Raw genomic sequence first — 22,593 nt, 5'->3', positions numbered from 1 at the left:
GATGGGAGACTTCCTGAGAAAACCAGGTTGCTGGAGCACCGTCCTTCGGATGAGACGTTAAACCGAGGTCCTGACTCTCTGTGGTCATTAAAAATCCCAGGATGTCCTTCGAAAAAGAGTAGGGGTGTAACCCCGGCATCCTGGCCAAATTTGCCCCTTCGCCTCTGTCCATCATGGCCTCCTAATCATCCCCATACTGATTGGCATCATCACTGTCTCCTCTCCACCAGTAAGCTGGTGTGTGGTGGGTGTTCTGGCGCAATATGGCTGCCGTCGCATCATCCAGGTGGATGCTGCACATTGGTGGTGGTTGAGGAGATTCCCCCTTTCATGTAAAGCGCTTTGAGTACCTAGAAAAGCGCTATATAAATGTAACAAATTATTATTATTATTATTATTATTATTATTAAATTAATACTGTACATTAGTGTGCAATATTGACAAAAATAGATATCTATATTTTCAAAGTTTTGTTGTTAATTAGTCTATATAGTCTGTTAATTATATCATAATTAGATGATTTTATTGATTGTGTTTTTGTACTGGTACCATGGCTGGTTTATTGCATTTTAAAATTCTAATTTAAGACTTTTTAAGGATCTGTGGGAACCCTGCCAACATGCCCCATTGTTGTGTGTTCCTGGGGGCATGGTTTATGTAAATTTTAAGGTTTGTGATGTCACCAACCATGGAAAAAGCTCATTGTAGTCCCTGCACTACATCGTTGGTTGTAGTCCTTAATTGATTTCTGTAAAAGAAAATATCTCCCTTTAAAACTTTGAGCATCATAACTTTGCAGATGTTGTTTTTGCTCAAACAGCAATATTACACACTAATTAAAGTAAAAAAAATGAAATCATAATCAAGGACCCCTTTAAGTTAGTAAGTTTAAGAGGCAATTTCGGATATTAGCACAAACACTTTTATAATTTTTTTTTTTTGTGTGTGTGAATGGTTAGCCATGGGTGCATGGCTGTAGCCTGCTATGAGGTCACAGAGGTCCGGACCTCTGTATTTTTTCTGAGCTGTATTTAATAAATTGTAAAATAATTGCCTAATGAAGTGCTGCAAAGATATTGCACAGCACCAATATCTTCTCATCTGAGCTGTTTCAGCGGACTAACACCGCTCACCTATGTCAAAATATTTGAGATGACCAATCAAATCAAAGTAGGCAGGCTATATGTTCCCAGAAGCTGCTGAGTGTGAATTCCAGTGCAGCTCGAAGCTACAAGTAGGCTAATAGGTTTTAAGCAGCTAAACCAAACATTCAATATTTGACAGCTGTTTTAGGATAGAAATGTTAAACAACCGACAAAAATAATCAGGCAAACTAATAAACTTTTGTCCAATTTCGCAATTTTTTTATTGAAAATAGGCCTACAGTATGTAATTTACATGGTTCATGTAATGTATAGCAACTGTCAATGTGAGGGGACAAGAAACATTAAAGCAATTTCATCATGTTAGGCATATAAGATTAATAATGAATGTGTACATATTGTGAATACATTTTATAAACTTATATACCTAGCTTTCCTGGTAGCCTTCTTGTTAATTCACTTATCTAAGAAAATGATTCACAAAACATAAATATCATCAGCTGATCCTATGTTTACTGCCTTCACTGACACAGATGAAAATGAAAAGACCAGTCAAAGCTCAGCTTTAGGAGGGAAAGAGACAGGGCAGGATAAGGAGACTGAGAGAAAAACAAAGAGTGATGGAGATGAGGAGAGAGCAGGTATTGACATATAATCTGCTGCCCACTGACATGGTTTTAAAGCTATTGCTATGCAATTTTTTGGCCTTCAAAGTTCAAACGTCTTAAAATGCACATGTAGATCAGAGAAATCACATTTTTCTCGGGGGTGCATGTCCTTGTACCCCCCTAACTAGCTCAAATTTGGGACCTCTGTGATTATAAAACCCTGCCTACAGCCCTGCATGGGTGTGATATTGTTCCAAAGCTTGGATCTTGTTTTTACTGTGGTGCAGCAACATCAAAAGTTAAATACGTACACGTGAGTTGGGAGGGTTCCTTCCTTGGCACGAGACTCCCCCTCTCTCCACACACTCTGAGCTACATACAGGCATAGCACGTGCACAGACACCTGACTGGTCCAGATGTCTTCCGCAGTGCCACCCCTTCTTACCCCCTCTTTGCCCTGGTATGCCACTGCCTATTTATCTGGAGCCATTTTGGCTCTGAATCTGATTACTATTTGGATATTTCATTGCCAGAGGAGCCAGTAATATGCTCGCTGGCTCCTCTTGTTTTACATCTTTCTCAGCTCTGCAGTGTAAGTTGCCCCGGCAACCTCATCAGCCGGTTGGTATTGGCCACATCCTTGGCCAATAGAAGGGCTTTCTGATTATGTCATATAAAAACAACGTCGTAGTTCTAGTGGCGCCAGTGTTTTGACATAGTCCGGTGAGAATGTTATGTCGTCGTCAGCGTCAGCCCAGTCAAAAATCGATATTTTAGAGGTTTTTAGTTGTTTGCCAATTAATGTTTGCTTATGTAGGAGTTTAAAGCCATTTTAATTTATTAGACTATAACATTTAATTAAAAAAAAAAATCATACAAGCCAAGCATATCTGAAACACAGAAAGTTACTCAATTTGAACTGCACGTAGGCTAAAATAGCAGTCGTATATTATTCGTTTTGAGAAAGTGTAATCGATTCTGGTTCACATCGAATGACCTCAACGACGACTCTGCGGCAAATCAAAAGAGAGAGGGAGAGAGCTGTAATTTCCCGCCGCGTCTGTAATTTGATGTGTTCCACTCACCACTCGTCATTCGGCGCCGGTCTGCAGCTGCCGCGCGCGCGTTTCTCCGTCGCTCCGCTGGTGTGAAGTCCTATCGCTGCGTGCGCACACTGCGCAGAGCTATGTAAATGAAACAACGGTGGGACAACATGACTATCCCGAAAGACATCCCAGAGAAGTGGTTTCCAATCATTCTCCCTCTAAAAAGGAAGAAAGAGGGATTAACCAACACGACAAAAATAAGAAACGGAGCAGGTACCTTTGCTTTGCGTTGTCATTTGTTTACCACAGATGATCTGAATTAAGTCTAGCTGTTTTGTTTTTTTATTATTGTTCTAAATATATAACATTATATTCATAGTGAAATAGAGGTCATTTAAACTTTAAATCAATAATTTAAAATGTATTTTTATTATTTGATCAATGTTTCATCCTCCTTGAACACTTCCCTGTCATGTAAATAAAAAAAACATAGTGTTCTCCCATAAGTGTGTTTATTCATTCATTATTTCACCCTAATGATTGTTTCACAAAATCAAGCCAATATCCAGTATCCATATCCAGCGCACGTGTGTGTATGTTTGTGTGCGTATGTTTGTGTGCGTATGTCCCATGACCTTGTGATCATATCCATCATGCTTTCCCCTGTCAACACTCACAAATATCTCAGTATATTTACTGCATCTCCAATCATTTTAAATGTGAATAGTATTAGTCAGCCTTTATAAAGGGCTTGTTATCGAGTGTTATTGAGATGATTGCATAACCTAATTTCTACATTGAAAGTTAATGTCTCAAGATTGGTCACATGATATACAGTATCTCACAATATTTAATTGACTGACTTCAAGGATGTAGGTTTGATTTGGACATTGGTGGGGACATAAAAGCAGGGGAAAAAAACTTTATTCAGGGATTGACATTAAGGTTTTTAGTCTTGACATCAATTAATCAGTTCTGTAATGTTACAAGTTAAAGGTAAAGATGACAAGGAGGCAGTTTAACAGAGTTTTAACTTTACCTTTACTGTGTTGTTTTTTAATTTTGTGGATATTTGAACTAACAGTTTGCTTCAAACATTCAGTTTAACAACATTTAAGTTGAAGTTAAAGAGGTTCAACTTAACTGTGCACGTAGGCTATTCAAACACTTAGCCTGTCTAACTCTGTTCATGCACTAAATGGACATCCTTGAAAGAGCGCAGATTTCTTACGTTTTTACTTTGACTTCTCTAGGAATGTCAATGGTATGACCCATTTCAGATGCTTCCAAAATTACAACAACAGTGGTTATAAATATTATATATATATTTATCAAAATGATTGCTAGGGACAATTCAGTATCGCTGAATATTGGGAAATGTCCTTAGCGTCCCTACTAAATTCTACCTTGACTGACTTGAAACTTTCACATCTGCTTTTTTCCCATGCCTCATCATAGCAGTTTATTTCACAGTATGTTAAATGAGTGTGTAAACTGCTTATCAACATGCTGTCTGATTTTTATTTTTTATATATTCGCCCAGTTTAAATGTATTTTGTGATTAACACAGCCAGCAACATTTTCACTCTTATGATTTGTTGTTGCAACACATGCAGTTTATATTTTTCACTAAAGGTAGTAATTGTTAGAAATGTTTTTGTAAACTTTTGTTAGTGAAATGAAGTAACTGGAAATGCATTTAGCTGTTGTGGTTTAGAGTTGAGCTGGACCTCTCATATTCTGTGAAGCAGACCACAACTGAACAAACATTGCTGTTTGTTTGGGGATTTTAAGTACATCTTGATGTGTTCTGATTATCAGTCACTACTAGACAGATAGCACCATTTGAAAATGCCCAGAATGACTCATACGGACAACAGGTATAGCCTACAAGATCTGCAGTTTCATTTTCAGATCAAGAAGAGGCTGACAAAACCACCTTTGCTGTCTTATTTGTACTTGTTGTCAACTTTCAAATAATCCAAATGTGATTAGACATTGTGTTCATTTTTCAGTTATTTAAAGGAACTAACCTTAAGTTGACCTTTAAGGCCAAGAAATATCCAGTAGACAAGCCAAAGCCGCATGAAGAAATGTCTTGTAGTGGATTAGTTAATGTCTTAGTAATTCCAGTAACCCTGTTCCTGGCCTATTCAGAGGTTGATTTCTTAATGGGGTTGTTCAGTGAAGTCTCCCATCAGTCTATTCTGACACAGCAGTGATCATCTCCTGCACGACTATCATATCTCTGATCATTTAACATTGCCATGATCATCATTACTTCCCATTAGAGTTAGAATTGAAAGGTTTAAGGGAGATAAGTGTCTTTTTGTCATCATTGTAGATAACTTATGCCATCAAAATGGATGTAGCTGTATTTTAAATGGCGGTATAAGTGACCTCTGAATGTATTGCATATTTACTATAACGTGAAATATTCTGGAGAATAAAGGGCTTAAGATAGCAAGATTTGCTTTTAATAAAACTTGGCTGTCTATGCATTAGAAATGTGAACAATTGATTAGAGAAAGCAGAGAATAAGGGTTGTGGCGTCCTCTATTTCGACAAAAATGCGCAATTTCATACAAAAGCCCTGGAAGTGTGGAAAGTCTACCAGATGACGCAAAATAATGCAGTTTTCATCATCCAGCAGACTTTACCTCACAAATAAACATGGATATCTGGGTGCAGGAAGCGTGAAAAGAGTATATTGTTCATTAACTGCTACCGACATTGTAAACGTACATAGTACACACTTTAATTCACGCTTTTATGATATACTAGAAATTCAGTTTAGTAATGTCTTATTTATTTTTATATTTCGATTACTCATCCTGCGTCTATTTGAGCGCAAACTTCTCTGTTTTGTTATATGTGCAGTTGTCCAAGTGCTTCATATGTTTACACGCGCACGCACACACATCTAAAATAGCCTTCAAGGAACATGTTTTTGCCATACTGAATGCATTTGTTTTTATCTGGAGTGAAATGTTCTTTGTTGCAGTCAGTGGGTGTTAAAGGGTTAGTTCTTCTGTCATTAATTATTCACCCTCATGTCCTTCCAAACCCATAAGACCTTCATTCAACTTTAGAACACAAATAAAGATATTTTTGATGACATTTTTCTTTCTGACCCCCCATATGCTGCAACGTTATTGCCACTTTCAAGGCCCAGAAAGGTAGTAAAGACATTGCTTAAAATAGTCCATTGTGACTACAGTGGTTCAACCTTTATGTTATGAAGCGACGAGAATACTTCATGCACAAAACCCCCCAAAATAACGCCTTTATTTAACAATTTCTTCTGTTCCCTGTCAATCTCTGATGTTGTTCACGTTGTAAACACAGTGCAGCGCTTCGGGTTCTACGTCAGAACGCCGGTTCAGTATTGGCCGGCTCCTGCGTCAGCATGACATGTGAACAACGTCAGAGACTGACACAGAAGAAAAGTTGTAGAATAAAGTCGTTATTTTTGTTTGTTTTTTGCGCACAAAAAGTATTCTCATTGCTTCATAACATTAAGGTTGAACCACTGTAGTCACATGGACTATTTTTAACGAAGTCTTTACTCTTGGATTTCATCAAAAATATCTTTGCGTTCCGAAGATGAACGACGGTTTTACGGGTTTGGAACGACATGAGGGTGAGTAACTAATGACAGCAGAAATGGCATTTTTGGGTAAACTAACCCTTTAAGCCTGCCCTTATGTGAACCCCTGTAATTCCTTTACTCTGAGAGTCTGCTAACATACTCATAGTCGGTCATATTGGTGGTCTGGTTGGACAGATTTGGTCAGTGCAGCTAAGGTGAAGGAATAGGTTGGTGCATGATGGAGGGTGTTTTTCGGGGAGGGTAGATGAGTCAGCCAACTGGGCATATGAAGGCACATGGCAAAGGAGGAGTTGGGAAATGGGAGCAGACCGCAAGAGGAGAGCGGGCAAAATCAAGCAAGTGATGCATAGACACTGATATGAAGAGAAGGTTCATGTGAAGGTCATGTGCTTGTTTTATCAGATGAACAAATGCCTCATGATGGCTCAGCATATGTTTTGGCATTAGTGTGCAGCATAGTAAACTTTCCCTCACCATACAGAACAGAATGACCTCATACTTTAAGGAAGAGTGAATAATGTGTAGTAAATGAAGAGAATACAAACTCTTTAAGCAAGTGCAACCATTTACTGTACATGAATGCATTAGTGGGTATTTTGCCTCTGTTAAGGATTCATGTATCATTCCTCTGCTGTGTGTGCAAAGAGCTTGGAGTACAGTAGCAATTAGCTCACCCACTATGAGGTTAATTTGAGCCTGTGGCTTGTCTCTTTTAGGCGTTAAATAAGACAAATGCTTTGAAATAGTGGAGACAACAAGCACTACAATTGTGCTCTAGTGCTACTTTGGCATGTTGATTAAATGTGTGCTGTTTTTGAGACTTGACCGAAAGATTCCCTTTGATAGGAATTTATTGTGTTCTTTTATATCACCAGGCATTGATTAATGGTATATAGAAAAAGAAAGCAATTGTAATAATTGACAATTACTTTGCTTTTAATTTTTAATAATATTCCACAATATTACTGTTTTACTGTATTTTCCATCAAATAAATGCAGCCATGGTGAGCATAAGAAATGTAAAAAAACATAATTTGTTTAAAAAAAAAAAAAATCGAAATCTTTTTTGCTGGTAGCAGTTTTGTGAAAATAATAAGAATAAACGATTATGCCAAAATAAAACTTGATTTTAATTAAGTATTTTCAGAAATTAAAACTGCATTAAAAATATGCTTATCATAGAAGAGGTGAATTCAACATGTATTTAATGTTTGCTTCTTTTTTTTAAATAAACTAATAATAGATGCTGGTAAAAATAAGCATCATGTCAATCACAGTGTCAATGAAGCTTTCCATGACTTTCAGAATAGTCCATCAATGCACCACTAGCGTATACAAGACATATGTACTGCAACATTGCACATCCATAACTTGCTGGTCTGTTTGAATTTGCACAGATTTATGAGCTAGCATAACGGATGTCCTTGGCAGTAGTGCTGAATCACAGCAATGACTGCTCCTTCTCTGTCAACGACTGTTTTTTGAGAAACATCACACAAGCAGCGTTTCACTGCGTCTTTTGCTTGTCCTTGGCTGTATTAGTAAGGGCGCTGTGTTAAAAGTGCTTAATGGCCCAGTTTGCTGAGGTGCTGTCCGGATGGAACAAGACCCTCCGACGGCCAGAGCCATTATGTCATCGGCAGCCAATAGGCAATGCACTCTCAGACTCTGGCAACAGCAGTGTGGTTTTCCATTAGGACTGATAACAGAGAGGCAGAGAGTACAACAGATAGCCACGAGCAAGGGACAAGATGTGACCTTGAGGAAGAGGGGAGAAAGCGAAAGGATAGGGCAATGGGAAAGGAAGGAGATAATGTATGGACAGCTGAGAGGACAGATACAGATTTTCTTCTTTCAATATAAAATAAAGGCAGGATGCTGTGAATTACCCTTCAGAGTTATTAATGTTAGTATATGATACTGCCATAGTTCACATTCTAAATTAATCTATGAGGGAGATCATAATGCTATATATTATTAGAATAATGATCATTAAAATAGCCATTTTATATGTTTATTTGTTGAAGTACAGTATACAGCTTGTCTCGTGGTCAATGACAGCAAAGAGAGTTTACTGACTAATACTAACCCAATACAGCATGGAGTATAAGGACTAAACCTCCAACTCATAACATATGGAAAACAATATGTCAACAAGCAACAGATCAAACTTACGAAGGCTGAGAATGCATGTGTTAACACAGAGAATGATACTGTAAGTGTAAAGATATGTTACTATAACTATATTAGTATCCACACCAATAATAACGTATGATACCACGCATGATAACGTTGTTTATTATAAGTATGCACTGCAATTGTGTTATCTGCTGCTTTAAATGCCCGAGCTCTATAAAGCAGGATGGATTTTGATTGGCTGCCAATGTTTTTATCGTTAATCAGCTGAAAAGAAATTCTGAAAGTGATTCAAAGTGAGTAACAGTTATGCTTATTTAGTTTAATGTTCACTGACTTTAAGTTTGTTTATCTTCAGTCACCTACTTCCTTTGTTCTAGCTTTCTCACCAGTTATTAATTTCCACAGACATTCATTAACAAGTTTGTTTTATTTTAATAAAGACTGTTGTTATTTGAACCTTCTTCATCATCGTGACAGTATACCTGACCTAAAAGAAGATGGAATATAATGCAATATTTACTGCTTTAGCCCAGGAAGGGCTTCCATTATTGGACTATTCAGTTCAGTTCAGCATACTCGCCTTTGATGACGGGACCTTAAAATCTCTATATTGGATTGGGGCAAACTTCCATCGACCTCTCAACTTACCAGACATGATGGAAGGGGCATGGAGGGAGGCCATCCCACGGTGTCTGGAAAGTATTTACCCCCAGTCCACGCCATCACCCGCATCATCAAACCCAGAGCCTAACCAGCTGTCAGCCCAAAACACGGATACGACACCAGAGCCCACCGCAGACGGGGAGCTTCTGCCTGCTGCGATGAATGAGCCAGAGCCTGAGATGAGGACAGTGCCAACTATCTAAGCCCCACAGTGATTCTAACCAGGTGTGTGAGCCAGCAACATCCGTACCAGTGGGAATATTGATGGAGCTGGACACCGAAGCATAGTTGATCGATTGGGAAACAAAGGTAGTGCTCCCCACCCAGCCCTGCCCTGTATCTCCTGTGTTGTTCTCATCACTGCTGGTCCTGCCCAGCCCTGAATCTTCTGCGCTCTCATTGCCGATGCATAAAGCCTGTTTCATCACCCTGTAATGAGATTTTGTTGACCCCATCCAGCCTCCCTCCTCATCCAGATTCAGCCAGTCCTTCAGACCCATCTTTTCTGGTTCCCTTAAGCCCCTCATCTTCTCCCCTAACGCTTGGCTGTGTGGATAAACCTCGGGTCTTACGGTCGCCAGCTTCGCCCAAACAAGTGGATCCCCAATCTGATCCCATCACTCCACCTCGGCCCGTTGACCTGTTGGCTCCACTTTGGCTCCTCCCTACCTCGGCTCCACCAGAGACCATCGGCCTTACGGCTTCACTGGACTCCCTCATCCATCTGGCTCCACCTTGGTCAGTCATCTCGTCACCCTGCCTTCGCCACAGACTTACGAGCCATCAGCCATGCTGTGTTCTGTCTCTCCACCCCTACGGCTTCAGCAGGCTCCGCCTTCCCCCTGGCTCCACCTTGGTCCTCTGTCACACCGACTCTGCCTCAGTCCTCAGGCACTCAGGCTTCACCTCGGATGTTCGTCAGCCAAGACTCCATCATGGCTCCTCCCACCGCCGACTCCGCCGTGGGCTTTCATCCTGGCTGTGCTCTGGGTTCATTTTTAGGGTATTGTTGTGTGTTACACACTGTGTCATTTGCTATATCCTGTGGATCTTCCTGAGTTTGTTTTAATTTTATAAAGGCTGTTGTTATTTGAACTTTCTTTATCATCTTCGGAATTAAAACGTGATATCAGCAATATCGTTCCTCTGAGTCTTTATCATTATAGTTGTAGTGTGGACTTGGACCTATTCTAGGGAGGTGCACAACTCACAAGTGCTCGAGTAGCCTACTCTAATACTTGGGCGTGACAGCGACGATCGGTCATGAAAATGATGATCGCTGTGACTTTAAAAATATATTCTTGTTATTGCTGCATTTTTGTATCTGAGTTCTGATTGGTTAGATGATATGGTACAGTATGCCATATACAATAACATTGTAATGAGAACACTATTGTAATAGAATGTTGTAAATTCTTTGTGCTTTAGTTTCCCATGTTTCAGCATTGTTATTACGGGAAGAACGCATCCACAACAGGAGTTAGATTCAGACAAGCACGATCAAGTTCACATGCACATTCGCTTCCTTTTGTGAATAAGTAAGTTGTAATATTACATTTATGTTGTATATTTCTGAATAATCTCACATATGATACGTTTGGTTGAGTTTATTAACCCTCTAGCAAAGCGCTTCAATTTACTGGTGTGCATTCACGCTTTGATGCATTATTGTTATTTTTCTAATCATATTTTTATTTGTCAACATTAATTGTCATAACAGTTGTTTCAATTAAAATATTTTCATTATCGCCATAATGGACACACTCGAGTACTGGTTTTTTGTAGACTCCTCAGTAGGCTACTCAAAATGAAAAAAAATGGACAAAAATGCCCATCCCTAATTACAACGATTATTAAAGCTTTATAGTTATCGCCATCATTATAGTTATCATCCTTGATGTGAATGGACCTTTAATCTATACACATGGTGTATTATTGGCCTTAACCAGGACCATAGGAATGGTATTTTCCTGTGAAATAGTTCACCCAAAAATTTAAATTTATAATTTACTCAGTCATGTCATATCAAACCTGTATGATTTGCTTTTCTCTGTGAAACACAAAATATTTTGAACAACATTGGTGTCCAAGCAATAATAGAACCCTTTGACTTTTATTGTATGGACCAAATAAAAACAGCCATTTTTCATTTACATATTAGAACCCTAGGTTAGGGTTAGGTTAAATAGGTACTTATACAAAGGAGTACTTTTAAGGGTACTGCCCCCCTTTAAAGTTCATGTGCAGCTTTTGCTGACGGTGTAGAGATTTTTTTTTTTTTTTTTTTTTTTTTTTTTTGTGGCAGCATAAGGTTGTTTTAGTGTGTGTGCATATTGCTTTGTGTTGGCTATGTGGGCAGTGCATGTAAATCGGCCAGAGCCGTTTTAACACAGGAAAACCACAGACATTGAGAGTCTTGGTAACTGAGCAGAGGACCAGAGCAGGTGTGAGGGGCTTAGTGCAGGAGGAAACGGGCCACAGACTGGCTATATTTGCATGCATGCATGGGTTCATGGTTTGACCTTTTGATGCAAACATACAGTAAATGGTGCAGATGCAGCTCTCGGCCATTTAGCAGACCTCTTTCTCTCCCTATCAAGCAGGGAGTAAATGAGGTCAGTCTTTTTTTTTTTCAAAGAAGATTCTCATCTATATTACAGCAGCACAGAGTGAAATCAGACCAACCAAATGTTTCAATATATCTTTATCTGCAAGCTACTTGCAAACTATCACAGTAAAAGTTTTTTTTTGAGGGTGAAGAAGAGATGAGAGATAAGAGTTTCGGTGTCTTTTGTCTTGAGAGGAGAGGTTTGATGGAGATGATGATGCTCAACACTTCCTTGGTCTATCTTCAGCTCTAACCAGCAAAAACTAGACTTTTTGCAAATTCATGACGGTCCATGATCTTTTCATCACACTAGAGCAAAGGGACTTGTCTCCTCCACTAAGATGCAGCAAGTCACCCATGGATAATATGATGTGATGAAACACACACTCACTCTCTTTCTCTCGCTCTCTCTTTCTCACGTACAGACAGTCTGTCACATGGAGTGGCCATTACCTAGCACAAAAATACTGTGCAGCTGTGAGCACAGGATGTGACAGATGCATAGCGAAGTGAATTCGGCAAAGACATTTTCTACAATTTCGATAAAAATAGGAGAGAACCAAAAAAAGGAGCTTTTCGCAGAAACAAACTGTTGTGTTACTACACACTGTGTGTTTTTGTATCATACATGTCAGTCTGGCTGGAAACAGGTGTAAAGAGCTAAATGTGAGCTTCTGAAACTGAGTCTCGCTTTCAACAGAAGTGAAAACAGCAGGTTTATGACTATATGCTAACCGCAGTCTATTCTGTCACACTTGGTCCCGTTTTCAGCCTCATCATGCAGAAATTAATCGGTCACACTACAATAAGCCATTGGTTCCTTCTTCTTGTTGTTTTGCGCTTGACTTAGCAACCACAGCTCGGTCACACTTGATGAAAGTTGGTGTTTAGCATTGACACGACCCTCTGACCATATAGTTTGTCTCATGAGGAACTGAAAGTTTCTGTATGCCACTGCCACTCGATGATGTCTTTAAGTGTGTGACTTTAATGGCTGTGGTATTGACCAATGTGCTTCTTTTCACACTGAAGAACTGACTTTTTTTCTCTGCAAAATAAAGTGCATTTTGCATGTGTTGATTGTTTTCAATGGAACACACAATCTAATACATTCATTGTTTCGAACATTTTCCAAAAATTATATTTTGGTTGTTGGAACAGTGATTTAAAATGTCATAAAAACATGATAATGTTTAGTTTCCTTAATGAGAGTGGAACATTATTTTAAGGTTAGAATAATGTTCCTTATTTTTTTTATCAACATTCTTGGAGTGTTGATTTGGAACATTGCAAGAAAGTAAATATGACCAGTTTCATTAATGTTAATATAATGTTATAAAAGGTTAGTATGAGGTTTCTGAAATGTTCTTTAAACTTGAACTACTCAACATTCCAGGTACATTGATTTGTGTAACATGTGCAATACAGTACGTGGATGGCGCTTTAAAGCAAATCACTTTGCTCAAACTAAGCAAATATGTCAAGACATTATTAAATGGAAAAAGATTGAGGACACTTTTATAATGTCCACTTTAAATGTATCTTTCATCAGCCTTTTTATTTCGGATATTTCAGCTTGTTTTTACATCTCATGTTTTGTTTTCTTCACAGAGGAGGAAAGGAGAGTCCGAGGCAATGATAGAGAGTACAATGAGAAGTTCCAGTATGCTGTAAGTCACAAATTCAGCCTGTACAGTCACACATTCAACCTGTATCTTCTGCCTATCCCACCCCCTTCATCTCTTTTCCTGTCCGCAGAACAACTGCATCATGACCTCAAAGTACAACATCATCACCTTCCTACCAGTCAACCTGTTTGAGCAGTTCCAGGAAGTTGCCAATACTTACTTCCTGTTTCTTCTCATACTGCAGGTATATATTCCAAGTAAATGTTTATTATTAAGGCTGATTATGTGCAGATAAAACGGTGAGGTCATTTTCAAAGGTCTATTCATGGTTTTGATCATGACAATATATTCTTCTAGACCTAAGCCTGCAATTAACAGCACATGGACACCCATTAACACGCATGTTCTCACTAATCACTTTTGTTAGATGGTGCGTTACTAAGTGTGTTAAAAATGCCTAAAATTAATTGTGTGTATGTTTTGTCTCAGTTGATTCCACAGATTTCCTCATTGTCCTGGTTCACCACCATTGTGCCTTTAGTGCTGGTGCTGAGCATCACTGCAGTCAAAGATGCCACCGATGACTATGTGAGTCTCCCACACTGTACTGCACATACTGTAACTTACTGTAACTTCCAAACTCCCCCCCTCACAGAAATATTGTAACACTCATAACATCACCTTAAACTACACAACTACCTCACGAAAAAACAGTTAGACACACACATTTCACACACATGTGTTTCTCCTACAGTTTCGTCACAAGAGTGACAAACAGGTGAATAACCGTCAGTCTCAGGTCCTCATCGGTGGCATGTGAGTCTTATATTAATATACACACTTCCTTTTACATTGTGTTTACAAGAAAATCTACTGAGAAAATGTAAATGTGTCTGAGCTGTTGCGCACAATGGGCCCTATCTTGCACCCAGCGCAATTGACTTTGTACACCGACGCATGTATCATTCCTATATTGCACCCGCGCACGGCGGACTTTTCCCTCCACAGACGCACGTCGGTTAACTAAGAAATACACTTGTGCTCCCGGGGGCGGTTCAGCGCAAAGATGAGGCGTGTTCCGGCGCAAACGTTCCCTCATGCTATTTTGCAGGTTTAGAAAACAATTCCGCTACTGACCGAAAAAACCTAGTTTAAAGTCAGTGGTGCGTTGCGCATGTTATTCATATGCTATTTTAAGGGTGCGTGCTTGGCCTTAATCAATGTAGCGTGTGCACAACGTGCATACACTTTGATTCTCTCATCTACACAGAAGCAGCAGTTTTCATTTTTGCAAATCATACATTATTACGATAGATAGATAGATAGATAGATAGATAGATAGATAGATAGATAGATAGATAGACAGTTTATTATAAAAGCATACATCTAGCTTACACATTTACCCAAATTATCATACGCCTCGCCTGTTTAACCGAAGTTAATTTGGGTGTGTTTCTCCATCCCCAACGTCACTTCTCTGTGTTTTACGGCCCTGGCGGCTGTCGGTCTCCTCGGCTGTGAACTGCTCCTGGCACGCGCCTGGCAAATCCGCCGTTATAATAGGAATCCGCTATAGAACAAGCGCGCCTGCTCTTAAAGGGAATGTGAGATGACGCTCTGATTGGTTTATTTCACGTTACGCCCAAACCACACCTATGAATAATGAAGCTACTTCAGACCAACCCATTTTAGATTTGCGTCGGGCGCAAGAGTCATTTATCCCGCCGGTATAATAGCAACAGCGCCCAAGACCCGCCCACAAAGTTACTTGCGTTTCGCGCTTGATACTTGCGTTTCAGATCGTTAAAATAGGGCCCAATGGAGTTAATGTTCACAACATTAAAAAGATTGTATTTTATATTGTAATTTTAAAGTAATATTTCTTTTATTCACAAAAATACAATGTATTTGTATGTGTGTATATAAAAATGTTACATTACAACAATTATATATAATTTTTCCAACAATGACAAAGCACTTTTTTCACTTTCTCAGTCTTCAGAAGGAGAAATGGTTGAATGTCAGAGTGGGTGACATCATCAAACTGGAAAACAATCAGTTTGTGGCTGTGAGTTTCCCTCTATAGTCCTTCATGACATTAATTCATTAAACATAGTTTATTCAAATAAAAAGACACTCTACTAGCTCAGCTTTCCCAGACATTACTTTAAGTAGTTCAGGGCCATGTACGCACACGGACAATGTCTGGTGCATTTGCTCTTGAATACTGCACTGTGATATTGATCCAGTAGGCAAGGTCTGATTCGCTGATTATGCTGCTGGTTATGCAACTCTGTCTCCAGAGGATAAACAACAGCTTGGACATCTTTTTAATATGCTAATTGCAGTTCTGATCTCACTGTATGCCAGTGTTATTTTAGTATTATTTATATACAGTACTATTGTATTTTTTATTGATATTTTGAATTGGCTTTTATTTTTATACTTGTACAAAGTTGTAATGTTAGTTACATTTTTAGTCATTTTGTTATTTGCGTTTGTTATTATTATTAGTTTTTTTCTTAAATATCGGTATTTAGGTTAATACATTTTTATTTGTTTTCTTTCCAGTTAGTAATTTTAGTGTTTCAAATTCAACAAAATGACAATTTGAAATGTTGTCTTTGGCTACTAAATGGAATAACTTAATTCCATTGTTAAAAATGTTTTAATAGTTTTAGCTAACTATGATAACCCTACTGTATACTGCATATGTGTTGCAGGCTGACCTGCTCCTGTTGTCCAGCAGTGAACCACATGGCCTCTGTTACATTGAAACTGCTGAACTAGATGGGTAAGACTGTGTTTAATTCTTGAATTTGTCCTTTCGATTTCATGATTTCCAGTGCAGCAGTTCCAGTTCCGGTCTTTTTTATTAATGTCTTCCTTTATCTGCCACAGTGAGACGAACATGAAGGTGCGCCAGTCTCTGTCTGTTACCTCAGAGCTAGGATATCCTAATAACCTGGCCCAGTTTGATGGTATGTCATTTGGTATTGAATGCGCTCCAAGATGTGAAAGTTAGTGAGAGTGGAAATGGGAAAGAATTAGTAAGTGAAAGAGAGAGATGAGCAATCTTGTGAACTGATAAAGAGAGAATATGTTTGTGTACAGTATGTTTCAGATTTGCAGAAGTGCATGGAACAAGAGTAGAAAGGCAATAAAAGGAATTGCTTTTTCAGAGGGGGTATTCCAGTATGAACTGCACTCACTGATACTGTTAATTTGCATGTACTGCCTGTGTTGTATTAGCACAGATTTACTGAAGCAATTATGCAAATCAGATAACAGCACAAATCTGTGCTGAATGGTTCAAGCTTGATTGTGTCAGCTGCAGCAGACTGCAGTGATTGGGCAAACGTTACTATAGCACCACTGCACCATCATTTGATGAATTGCTTACCATGAAAAATAAAATAAAAATTGTGTAATAAAATAACTCGATATTATAGTATCTATATATTATATTTTTCCAAGCCAACTTAATAAATTATAAATGTGCAAAAAAATGCAAAGATTACGCAACTCTTTTCCCTCACTGTGAGTTGGTGTACTGGAAAAAGGGAGAGAGAGGAAAGATATACTGAGTCAAAGTGTGTTGTGATGTGGTGGACAGATTCTCAGCAACACTTCTTTAACACCCTGTACAGTTTTCTGCTACACACACACACACACACTCACACACACTCACACTCACGCCATCAAACCTGTGTCAGCACAGACCACCCACGCTTCCTGTTTTTAAAGAACAACAAAAAATTACAAAGCTCACAATAGTACCAAGGTCCAGGATGCTGAACAGTTGGTCATGACACACATTACATAAAATTTCAATATTTTCCTTATGTGTGACCGCATTTTTCTTATCTTTCTCATGCTGTGTGTATCTGCAGGAGAAGTGGTGTGTGAGCCTCCCAACAACAAGCTCGATCGTTTCTGTGGGACTCTGTATTGGAAAGACTGTAAATACCCCCTCAGCAACCAGAACATGCTGCTCCGAGGCTGCGTACTGCGCAACACTGAGAGCTGCTATGGCCTCGTTATATTCGCAGGTGTGTGTGTGTGTGTCTGTGTGAATGTCTGTGTGATTATTTTACGTTTTAACCTGTCATAATGTTACATCTCAGGTCCTGACACCAAGCTGATGCAGAACAGCGGACGGACTAAGTTCAAGCGGACCAGTATAGACAGATTGATGAATACACTGGTGCTCTGGGTGAGAAGAAACTGTTTACAAACACACACTCTCCTACAAACCTCTGCTGAATGTGCAAAGATTTGAGAACCAAAATTTGTAGAGAGCACATACTCTGCAAATTAATGTTTGAGTGTAAATAAATAGGCACACTCAAGATTTGAAAATTAATCCAGTTTCCATGTATATAATTTTCCCCTGCTCAGATTTTTGGGTTCCTTGTGTGTATGGGCGTGATCTTGGCCATAGGAAATGCCGTTTGGGAGAAAGAAGTGGGTGCTCTGTTCCAAAGTTTCCTACCCTGGGACCCTCCAGTGGACAACTTCCTGTTCTCAGCCTTCCTGTCCTTCTGGTCCTATGTCATCATCCTCAACACAGTCGTGCCCATCTCTCTCTATGTCAGGTGAGAGAGAGCATGATGTGGGAGATGAAGGATGTAATGAAGAGAGAAAGTTGTGAATAATCTGGAAATGGAAATCTGGAAATGGCCTGAAACACACAAAAACATTTTTTTTAAACAAATGGTCTTAAGCGGTGCTTAAGCTATTTATTTAAGCTGTTTTATTCTCTTTTTATTTTATATGAGGTTTGTCAACATTTATGTGATTTTGTAATTTTCTAGCGATGAACAGAGCTAAGCATTACATTTTTCGTCATTCAAACTAGTTATTAAAAAAATGTTACTACAATTGTTTGTTGTTGTATCAAGGTTATTATCGATAACTAAAACTATTAAAAAAAATTGTTAACTGAACTAAAATATAAATATTAGACAGAAAATTTGGCAACTAACTGAAATAATTTTAAGTTGAAGCATTAAAATTGAAGAAGAAAAAATCTTTTTGAAGTTAAACCTAAACGGTAATATTTTAAATAAATAAAAATAAATAAATAAATAAATAAACTAAAATGAAATGAAAAAATATAACAAAAGCTAATTCAAAACATTAGTAAAAAACTATAACAGTATATAAATAATACTAAAAGATGATAGATGTTAGATGATACTTTATCTATTGCTCTTGCTTTTTAAAAAGTCTTTTGACACCAAAGTGTATCATATTCAGGAAAAAAATGCCTATTTAATCTATTTATCTGGAGTTTTTTTGTATTAGCTTCAGTTAATTTTATGCTTAATACATGCTTTATGCATTTTGTTTATTTTATTTAGATTTTTTTGTTGTTGTTGTTTTCATGTTTCCTCAGGCTTTTCCTAACAGGTAAGAGATAGACCCTGTAGACTCCCTGTTTTTTCTCTCTCTGATATAACAACAGCCTCCCGTATAACATAGTCCATATAACACCACTAAAGTCCTGATCCGAACCCTCCTGAACCAGCTCTCTGAATGAGCGCTAACTCTGCTGTGTGGTCCAGTGAATGTAACCCACCTCTGACCGGTGCAGACTCATACAGGAAGAACTGCAGCGTGGCACTGAGCAGCACCGTGGCATGACAAACATACCCATAGTCTGTTTGTGCATTTTTAAATAAAAGATTTGTAAAGCCTCTATAAATTAATATGATTAAATCTTGCTTTTAATGGTCTGGCAGACTATTGTGCTATTGTCTGTCTCAGCTGCACACTAAATAACCTATGTCTGTAAAACAGGAAATCTGTGTACATTTTTGTGTGTGAGTTTGCCATGTCTGTAGTCATTTGAGTGTTTCTACAGGAAATCACGCCACATTTGCATTGTGATATGATAACCCTTCGTCTATTTCTCTGTCCATCTGTCTGAATATGTTAGTGTGGAGGTGATTCGTCTGGGTCACAGTTACTTCATTAATTGGGACCGGAGGATGTTCTGCAGTCGTAGTAACACAGCAGCAGAGGCCCGGACCACCACACTAAATGAAGAGCTGGGACAGGTGGAGTACATCTTCAGTGACAAGACAGGAACCCTCACCCAGAACATCATGACCTTCAAAAAGTGCTCCATCAATGGTCATACTTATGGTGAGGAACACACAATACTGGCAGTTATATCAGAGGTATAATGTGCAAACAGCTAGTCATTATCACAGTATCAGTCTTGTATCATCTTGAACGGGTTTATATTATGATAATGACCGGCTGACTGTGCGTTACCTTGCTTTTACACAGCTCCTCACCAAATAAGTAAATAAATGGACATAATGAAATAATGAATAAATAAAACAAGTGGTTAGGAAAAGGTTAACCTTCAAAAAAAAATTGATCATCAGGAGATCAAGAACTCCTTTATTTTCTACACTACATTCATTCATTCGTTCATTCATTCATTGCAATTCTTTTACAAAACTTTGGCAATTTTTCAAAAAACTTGATTTGTGTGACTTAATTTTAAAGTAATTATAAACATGAAAAAAAATATTAAATATGTTAATAATTATTTAAATGTTTATAATCACTATAAAATTACAAAAGTCACACAAATTTTTTTTTTGCCAATGTTTTGTAAAAGAATTTCAATAAATGAATGAATCAACAGCAACAGTAATAATCATAATTTGTTATTGAAAATGAAAATATAAATAATTAAAAATAAAACAATAAATAATAAATTGCGGTCAAAACAGCCGTCAAATAAAAACTGTTAAGATGTAGCACTGCACGATTCTGGTTGAATTAAGAATCAATTTTTTTTTGTTTCAATCAGAGATCATGATTCTGAACAGACAACTAAACAAAATAACATGTAATTTACTAGAGGTTCTGACAAAATTGTAATTGCTGCAGTCAATTTACAACATTTCATTAATCTGAATTAATTATTTAAAAAAAACAGTTTGAATGAATGATTCAGTGACTCACTTCTAAATACTTCACTTTCATTACTGGATGTATCAGCATTTTTTAACAAATCTCTTGAATGAATAATTCAATGACAAATACAGTGACTTGTCGCCATCTACTGGTGTAACGATATAATTGATACAATTGTTATTTGAAGCGTCCAAGGTTTATTCAAAAGGTGATTTGCTCTATTTTGATCTCTTCCATAGACATCAGTGTTTATATCTGAACTAGAAACTTTTATCCCAGTACTTCTGTTATAATATAAATATTTGTAACACAGAAATAACAAAACTGTGCTTGGAAAGACCGTTTGTAAAGGTTTGTACACATGACTCTCTGGGTGAGCGGCAGCGCAAAAGCAGATTTGAATGTTCCGTTGTGATTTTGTCAAAGGTTTAATAGACACAGATGAATCGTTGTCATTTAGGAATGAGATCACGTAGGTGTTTGAATCGAGATCACCATCTTTTAACGATTAATCATGCAGCTCTACTAAGATGGTTTGGCAGTGTTGCAAGTAACAGGGTTGCAGATTTGCAAACATTTAAAAAGAAAAATTTTAATTGGATTTGTATGAAACTGTAATTTACTGGTTGTAAACATTTAAATAAACTAATTAAATAGACTAATAAAAGTTTTTTTATTAAAAATAAAATAATTAAATATAAAAAATTACAACAAACAACTAACAATCAATCAAAAAATATAATAATAATAATAATGAATAAAAACTCAACAGAATAAATTTCAAATATGAGCTAGATCAGACAAATAACTGAAGAAACACAAGGCTTAATATACACGAGCAAACAAATCAAATGAAAATCAGGTACAGGTGCATAGAACGAAACAGACACTTCTCCGTAGAAACTAACTATACATAGAAAAAACATAGAAGACAAGCCAAAACATGTGCAAAACCAATACAAATCAAACACAGGCAAAAATTACACGTGACAAAACAAACCAGAACTCAACATATCCCTTACAATAGTCACAAACACAGATATGTTATATTGGATTAGATTTGTGTAACAAATCTCATGTCAGTCTGTCTCTTGTTTCACAGGTGAGGTGATGGATATTCTGGGTACACAGCAAAAGGTCAGTGCAATCCAGATTCACTTAGTGGAATTAAGTTGTTGTCATTGTTAAAATATTGCTGCACAGAAACAGCTAACATAGTCTGTTTTTCTCAGAGGGTCCAGCCCCTGGACTTCAGTGCTTGGAACCCTCTAGCAGACCAGGGCTTCTGTTTCTACGACCAGTCTCTGCTAGAGGCAGTGATGGTGGGAGAACCAGCAGTGCATGAATTCTTCCGGGTCTTGTCTCTCTGCCACACTGTCATGAGCGAGGAGAAGAGCGAGGGTAAGCATCTGGAACATTCTTTAAGGGGCGATTATCTGCCTTACTCAGGGAGTTATTTCATCCAATGGAAGAGTTTAAATAAGGTTAAATAAGGAAGCTGTTGACTTTAATATTGTTAGGATGGAGCCATTCTGGATTGTAATATGATTATTATATCTCATTATCTGTCCTCCTTCATGATGTGCTCCTTGCTTATTCTCTCTGTCTTTCACTTCCTAAAGGAGAGTTGGTGTATAAGGCTCAATCTCCAGATGAAGGGGCGTTAGTAACAGCTGCACGTAACTTTGGCTTTGTGTTCCGCTCTCGCACACCCGGCACAGTCACCACACAAGAGCTCGGCAAGGCGGTCACATACACGCTCCTCGCCATCCTGGACTTCAATAACATCCGCAAAAGAATGTCTGTTATAGGTAACACAAGCACACACTCACACACGCGCACTCACATTCCTGCATTTTACATATCAAAAATCATTTGACAACCCAGACAGCAACAGTGTCGGCCCAGATCCGGCCCACATCTGGTACGCGTTGAATCTACATGTACCAGATGTGGCCCGGATCTGGGCCGACACTATGTTGCTGTCTGGGTATGTTTGTAAAAAGCACACTATGCAATATATCACAAAAATTAAAGAGCTGCCACATAAAATTATTTTAAAAGGGAAGTTTTGTCAGATTTAACTAACTTTTGAGCCCCTACTATAACTAAGTATGTACATAAACACTTTATTGTGCAGTTAACTGTGGCAAACTCCAGAGTGTACAGTTTTTAAACATTGTTTAGGCTGTAATGCCAGATGCTTTAGTACTGTGCAAGAATGAAAGAGCCAGTCAAATTCT

The 22,593-nt window shown here is 38.1% G+C and overlaps 1 protein-coding gene across 2 annotated transcripts in view; it reads left to right on the top strand.

The window, feature by feature from the left end:
• atp8b2 (ATPase phospholipid transporting 8B2) overlaps nucleotides 1–22,593 on the top strand; it is a 43,977-nt gene that overhangs the window by 5,799 nt on the left and 15,585 nt on the right. The window contains exons 1-15 of one of the 2 annotated variants that reach the window (XM_084384832.1): nucleotides 2,889–3,030; nucleotides 13,392–13,450; nucleotides 13,539–13,652; nucleotides 13,898–13,996; nucleotides 14,163–14,224; nucleotides 15,404–15,476; nucleotides 16,132–16,202; nucleotides 16,310–16,389; nucleotides 17,302–17,460; nucleotides 17,536–17,624; nucleotides 17,810–18,006; nucleotides 19,353–19,561; nucleotides 21,453–21,487; nucleotides 21,583–21,751; nucleotides 21,973–22,161. In XM_084384832.1, coding sequence (XP_084240958.1) covers nucleotides 2,904–3,030; nucleotides 13,392–13,450; nucleotides 13,539–13,652; nucleotides 13,898–13,996; nucleotides 14,163–14,224; nucleotides 15,404–15,476; nucleotides 16,132–16,202; nucleotides 16,310–16,389; nucleotides 17,302–17,460; nucleotides 17,536–17,624; nucleotides 17,810–18,006; nucleotides 19,353–19,561; nucleotides 21,453–21,487; nucleotides 21,583–21,751; nucleotides 21,973–22,161 — 1,732 coding nt within the window. In that variant the 5' untranslated portion in view covers nucleotides 2,889–2,903. Of the gene's footprint in view, nucleotides 1–2,888; nucleotides 3,031–13,391; nucleotides 13,451–13,538; nucleotides 13,653–13,897; nucleotides 13,997–14,162; nucleotides 14,225–15,403; nucleotides 15,477–16,131; nucleotides 16,203–16,309; nucleotides 16,390–17,301; nucleotides 17,461–17,535; nucleotides 17,625–17,809; nucleotides 18,007–19,352; nucleotides 19,562–21,452; nucleotides 21,488–21,582; nucleotides 21,752–21,972; nucleotides 22,162–22,593 lie in introns of those variants that run through there. The other variant, XM_084384833.1, reaches the window with a different exon arrangement.

The sequence above is a fragment of the Rutilus rutilus genome (genome assembly GCF_951802725.1).
Source record: "Rutilus rutilus genome assembly, chromosome: 17".
Taxonomy (NCBI): Eukaryota; Metazoa; Chordata; class Actinopteri; order Cypriniformes; family Leuciscidae; genus Rutilus; species Rutilus rutilus.
The sequence above is the reverse complement of the archived record's forward strand: the minus strand, read 5'-3'. Positions and strand labels throughout refer to the sequence as shown.